We start from the raw sequence: 6,927 nt of genomic DNA, 5'->3' as shown, positions 1-6,927 counted from the left end.
TTTAAATAAAATGGTTGGGAAGGGATTTGTATTTAGAAAAAATTAAAATCCCTCACGACTCCATCGCGGAATATTGAATAATGACAAACGGATCATTACAAGCCACAATTGCAATGATCTTAAAGGTCAATTTTGGAAATTTTCATAAAATGATTATTTTACCCCTCTTGATAGTTGTCCCGAGTCATATTTTATCAGTTTTTAAAGTTAGTGTTGGAGTACGTTTGAAAAGTTGAGAATAGTGGAAGTTTTGAGTTTTCAAAAGGCTTAAGCTGTTTAAAAGTGATTTTTGGTACAAACCGAACCTACGAACCTCGAAATGGAATTTCGTCAGTGACATCAGCTTCGAAAGACGAAATATGATCTACGAGAATTGTCAATTTTAGTTTTGCAGTTTTATCGTGGAATTGAGGTCTTAAGTTGAAAGTTAAAGGAAATATAGACCAAGGGTTGACTTAGGTCAACATTCAGAGTTTGGATGCTCGAAATGGATTTCCGACGATTCCTTTGGATTCGAGGGATGATTTTAGGTCTAGGAGCAGTATTGGTTGAATTTTCAGAGATCGCAAGCTTAATTTGGTATTTTTGAGCCTGAAGGTAGTTTAGTTTGCAACTAATCAGATTTCGAGTAAATGGGGCATTGAATTCAAATTTCGACGATTCTATTGAGTCTGAAATGTCAAATTTAGTAGGGTAGCATAAATGAACTGTGTGCTCGAAATTGTGAATGAATTCCAAGAGTTCATTCAAAACGTTTGAGATGTTGAGTTGTTTGTTGGTGTGTGTCAACTGAAGTCCTCTCTGCGTTCGCGGAGGCTTGATTACGATTGAGGAAGGCTAGAGGTTTGTCCTCCGCGTTCGCAGGAGCCCTGCCGCATTCGCGCTGGACATGGTGTGATGATCTTCACATTCACGGAAGCCCCACTGCATTCACAAAGGGTTATGGGGAGTTAGTCTTCGCGTTCGCGGACCTCAGGTCGCAATCGCGGAGAATGACCTTCCAACAGTTAATGAAAATTCCCCAAAATGACAAATAGCCCATTTTCACCATTATTGAGTTGTGGGAGCTCAGGATAGGTGATTCTAATGAACCTTTTTGGGTTTGATTGATTGGGTAAGTAATCTTAACTTATAATCTTCGATATCCAATGATTAAGTCGTGCTTTCAACCTCTAATTTCATGATTTGCATTCCAAAAATGGGGGTTTTCATCTGAACATGAAATTTTGTAAGATTTGGGATTATGAACTGATTACTATCCTGTTTTCGAAATGGTTTTTACTAATAGGTTTCAAATACTTTGAGGAACATTTTCATATGAAATTTTCCAGATTTACCCTTTCATTTCTGAAATTGGGTTTTTGGATCGATTTCGGCTCGATTTCTAAAATTAATGATTTGGGTGTCATTGTGTTCGTATTATTATTGAAAATTCACATTTGAATAGATTTTGCCAATTCGGATACTCGACGGAAGGGAAAGGCCCAAGTTTTAGAGTAGTTTGTGCTTGAATTGAGGCAAGTGAACTTTTAAACCTTCGTTAAAGCTTGTAGAATCTTATACTTCTTATTATGTGTGTTGGAGAGTAATGGGAATTGGTTCGGATTACTTGCTCACTTGATTGATCTTAATTAATAATGAAGAAAGGGGTAATAAAAAGGCAAATTGATGGATTTCATGGATGTGTTTGATATGATTTGTGATATTATCTCACTTGAGGAACGTGCTGTGAATATCTTGATATGAATAGTGTATTGCTATGGACATCATCATATTTCCATTTGTTGTGTAAATGTGCATGTATGCATTGATTTTGTGACACAACTAGGTTGAGACGCTCTGTGGAAATGGTGAGAAATAAGGAATGAACCACACACTCAATGGTAGATATTATGAGAAAGAGGAGTCGGTCCACACGTTCCATGGTAGGTACTATACAAGGGATAGGCCACACACTCTCTGGAAAGTTACATGGATAGAAATGTCACCCCATGAGTTTTGGATTGAGATTTGGCGGATATGTATCGTCAGGATAGACATGTGTCATCTTATTTAACATCTTATTGCATTGCATTGCACATCATTGGTCATTTGTGAATTTGTGTTTGTCCCGTGGTGTTCCTGTGATTGATATACTTTACATTGATATGATTCAAGTGGTGACGTTATTGATGAGCTATTCGTGAACTGTGTGCTACATGATATATGAACTACTAGGTTGGGATGATTTTTGTGCAGGTTATAATTGAGGAGGTTCAAATGGAATGACAGGACTACTTATATTCTATTTAGCTTTGCTTAGTGTTTAGTAGTCCGCTTGCTGAGTACCGTGTTGTTTGGTACTCACTCCTTGCTTCTACACTTGTGTAGGCTGTGAGTCAGGACCTGTGTGATTCTTTCTTCCTACTATATCTGAGGCTATCATCTGGAGTAGTTGAGGTAGATGTTGCATCCATCCGGCGGACACGTCTTACTCTTTCTATGCATTAGTCCTGTTTTTGAAATAAGGACATTTGAGACTGTATTTCTTTTTGAATCTTTGTAATAAATTAGCGGTTTGTTCACGTGACAACCAACCTTGAGAGATTTTGATTATATTTGTCCGTTTTGCTTAAGTTATGCCTTTTATTATCTTAATTAATTCCGCATTATTTTTCATTGGGTTTTAGGCTGACTCATCTCGATGGGTTAAGATGAGTGCCATTATATCCGGTTTTAGGTAATGATAACAATATGACACATGGTCTCGTGAAATGAGTTGCTTGTTGAGAGAACGGAATATTGCGGGTACAGTTGGATGAATAAAAATTTCACGTTTAACTAGACATTTTGAGTGAGTTTCGGATACCTAATGTATGAAAAACAAATGTGGCCTTTTTGGATGGGCTTATAACTTGGCTTACTTTTATCTTTTTCAAGTGGTTAAAAATACTTTTTATTATACTCAAACACTACAAAAGTGGTCAAAATTATTTTTGCTTAAAAACACTTAAAATAACCCAATCAAAATAGACTAGTCTTCTGGAGAAACCTTTTCAAAGTTTACACTCTTAGAAGTTAGATCATTAGACAGTATAAGCAAAAATATAGTAAGTGAAACATAGAGATGATAATTAATATTATTACTACTTAAGATCAGTTTACAAATACAGAAAATATAAATTAAATGGTAGAAAAGAGGAGCAACAACTATCAGTAGATTAAATATTCAATAACTGGCTAGCTATCAATTTTTCTAAACTCACATATAGAAGAGAAGGAACATATAGTTTTATACCCAAATTGCATTAGCCCTTATAAGCAATTGCTTGAGCTTATTGCCCCTCAAATTAAGGCTCATTATCTCATTAGAACCACCAACTAATTCTTTCCCAATGAACACTGCTGGCACACTGGGCTTACACCCTAATTCAACCAATGCTTTCTCCATTTCCATCCCATTTGGAAGTTCATCAAGTTCATAAATTATAGGGTTTGCGCCAAAACTACGAATTAAGGTTTCGATGCTGTGAGATATGCAACAACTACTCTTGGTGAAAATCACCACTGGACTTTCTGCTCCCAACTTCATCACTCTTTCCATATTCAAAAAGTTGAAGAAAAAATAAGTTATAATGGTTAATTTGCTAGTGTTTTCTTGATGATTAGGAGTGAAAGGAAGATGTATTGAAGGGTGAGATGTTGTGAGAACTCTGAACTTGAAAGAAGCTATATATAAGGGCTTAAAGGTGAGTGTGGGCTGTGAGAAAAGTTTATACGTAAAAATATCCAAAGCATTTGGATCATTACAATTAACACCGAAAGGACATGATTTGGCTTATCCACCTGGAATCTTAAGCAGCACAATCTAGAAGAGATTGAAAAGGAAATCAGAAAAGTTATTCCTCAATATATTATTATAATTTGACAAAAAAGTTTTCCTTTTTTTCCAGTTCTATATATTATTGCTAATATATTATTCGTAAACTACATATGAATGTATTGGACCATTACAGCGCCTACACAAACCTTCTTGGTCAAAAGATAAGAATGTTACAAAGAAGAAAAAATGGTAATATTTGTATTTATAGTATGATGATATCCTAGTGAAACTGATCAATACGCATGAACGAATAGTATGATTTCAACAATAGATCATAACTCACATTAGAAGTCTAATAATATATACAGTAAAATCTCACTAAATTAATATAGATGGACCATGAAATATTATTATTTTGTAAATGTATCATTTAATTGATAAATTAATATTTATTAATTTAAAGAGTGTGAGAGATTTAAAGAAGGCTAATTTTGATATACAAGACATGGAGACAAAATTAGAATTCATAAGAAAAAAATGCCATTTTTTTAATGAACTCACTTATGAAAACAACATTCATGAACTTGAGGTTATGATTAATGATCTCGATTACCACAATAAAATGGACATCAATAACCTGTTGGATTATCCAAGTGAAAATGATACATATTCAGAGGTCCAAAGCCTAGAAGAAATTGTGGATACCATCGGAAAAAAATAATGTTGATGATGAAGTTGAAGATGATACAATACCTTTGGAACCAGTTACGTGTAAGGAAGCACCTATCACATCTAGAACTCTTCGCAATTTAATGATGCAGCTCCAACAAACAACACCGAAACTTTTAGATGCAATAAGAAAAGTTAGAGATGAGTTTCAACTAGATTTAAATTTTTAAAAAATACAATAGAATCATATTTCACTAAATTGTCTTAGATATATTTATACTTTTATAGAATTATTAATTTATAATATTAATGGGATCATATATTTATAAAGGGACCGTCTTCTGAAAATATATTATCATATTATCTTATCAAATTAGGTGATTTTTTTCATCGGCCCAAGTAGGGACCGGAGGAAAATATTATCTTAGATTTACCGAGTATTAATTTAGTGAGGTTTTACTCTAATACAAAAAAAGATACATGTATATTTCTCAGTAATTCTGATTTTTTTTTATTTGAATCTTGTGGTCATAAATATATCTTGTAGGATGTTTAGATAAAGAGTTATTAAATATAGAAAGTGACATTCACTTATAAACAGACTAAAGTAAGACAAACAAATTAAAACAAAGTATGATCCCAATCTTTTCCCTTGTAAATAGATCATTGTAATAGCCTAGCATCTTCCGATAAAGACAAATCAGTATATCCAACTAAGTAAAACATATATATTCGCATCAATCCTTGTAATGTGGGGAAAATAATGCTTCAGAAGATCGAATATGTTGTATATGTTGTACAAATGGTGTCCACATTGTACATAGAAAAGAACATATAAGAGGAAGGAACTTTGCAAATTCCATTTAAATATTCCAACCAGCTTACATATTGTAGAATAAATATATATATATATATATATATATATATATATATATATATATATATATATGTGTGTGTGTCTGTGTGTGTACTTATTATCATCATACCAAGTGATTCTCACAAAGAGAAAATGGCTCAAGGAAGAGAAATGGGTCGATGCTATCTCGAAAGGCCATATATGATTTACATGGTAGAGCCACAACATGAGAGAGTGGCACAAAAAAAGTTTGTTATTTTATGATGACACACCAAACATCAATAAATTAATATTTGGTAAATTAATAATCTCTCTAACATAATATTTTTCTCTGGTCCCGATTTGGACCAATGAAAAATATCGCCCACTATTTCAATAAGATAATAAGATGATGTATTTTCAGAAGACTCATATATAAATATATGGTCCCATTAATATTATAAATTAATTATTCTTTAAAAGTAAAAATATATCTAAGACGATTTAGTGAAATATGATTCTATTATGTTTTGTTTTTTGTGAAAATTTAAATCTAGTTGAATCTTATCTCTAATTATTTTTATTGCATTCAAAAGTTCTGATGTTGTCTTTTCGAACTGCACCATACAATTGTGAAGAATTCTAAATGCGATAAGTGTTTTCATACGCGTAAGTCGTAAATGGTTCCAGGGGTATTGTATCATCGTCAACTTCATCATTAACATTATTTTTCCGATGGTATCCACAATTTCTTCTAAACTCCGAACCAATGAACATGTATCATTTTCATCCGGGTAATCCAACAAGTTATTGATATCCATTTTATTGCAGTAACTGAGATCATTAATCATGATCTCAAGTTCATCAATGACATTTGTTATGTCGAAAAGAGACGGTTTAAAATTATTTTCAACTTTATAGAGAAAAAATCAATTTTAGAAAAGAAGAGTCGCCACTTATTTTTTTTTAAAGAAATTAAGAAAACTTAATTTAAAAGACCCTAACAGATTTAAGTCTTAAAAATTAAGAGAAAAGATTACGAGGTTCTTATTTCCACTTTGAGAAGGTGTTAAACATTCAAAGTGGCCGCTAACGCGTGGTTATCCAACGATTTGAAAAATTATTTGACTAACTTTTAAAAATATTAATTTAAAAGGAAACGAAGACTTTAAAATTATTTTTTGGAAAAAATGATCAAACTTAAACATTGAAAATAATATACATGTATTAAAAAAACGTAAAGTTTACCAAATGTCTAAGTAAAGGTAGAAAATCATCTAAAGAGTAAATTAACATGAATTGATTTATCTTCAGGGGAATCTAAGTAAGTTAAAACAAATTAAAATTAATATCTAAACAAACATAAATAACATAAGTAAATAAATTATTACAACTCGAATCAATATAAATAAACAATAATTAACACATGAAAATATGACCCGACACTTAATTTCATTATGTCTGGACTAAGCTGTTGTGCTATCTGCATTTTGGGCCTTAAGCACAATTCCACTATATATCGTGGCTGTATATAAACTATTTATTGTACTGTATATACAGTGTATATAGTGTATACAATATTATTTCTGTATATCAAACTGTATATACACTATATACACAC

At 32.2% G+C, this 6,927-nt stretch overlaps 1 protein-coding gene across 1 annotated transcript; it reads right to left on the bottom strand.

Moving 5' to 3' along the window:
* Positions 1 to 3,184: 3,184 nt before the first annotated feature.
* LOC129887228 (monothiol glutaredoxin-S1-like) lies at positions 3,185 to 3,667 on the bottom strand. The gene has a single exon (XM_055962237.1). It carries the CDS (start codon positions 3,581 to 3,583, stop codon positions 3,272 to 3,274), a length of 312 nt encoding a protein of 103 aa, XP_055818212.1. The 5' UTR covers positions 3,584 to 3,667; the 3' UTR covers positions 3,185 to 3,271.
* Positions 3,668 to 6,927: the final 3,260 nt, after the last annotated feature.

This window comes from Solanum dulcamara, chromosome 1 (genome assembly GCF_947179165.1).
Source record: "Solanum dulcamara chromosome 1, daSolDulc1.2, whole genome shotgun sequence".
NCBI lineage: Eukaryota > Viridiplantae > Streptophyta > Magnoliopsida > Solanales > Solanaceae > Solanum > Solanum dulcamara.
This window is presented reverse-complemented; position numbering and strand designations above follow the sequence as displayed.

Bases quoted from the DNA above. Each gene is read 5' to 3' on its own strand.
- LOC129887228 (XM_055962237.1), bottom strand. From the start codon at position 3,583: ATGGAAAGAGTGATGAAGTTGGGAGCAGAAAGTCCAGTGGTGATTTTC.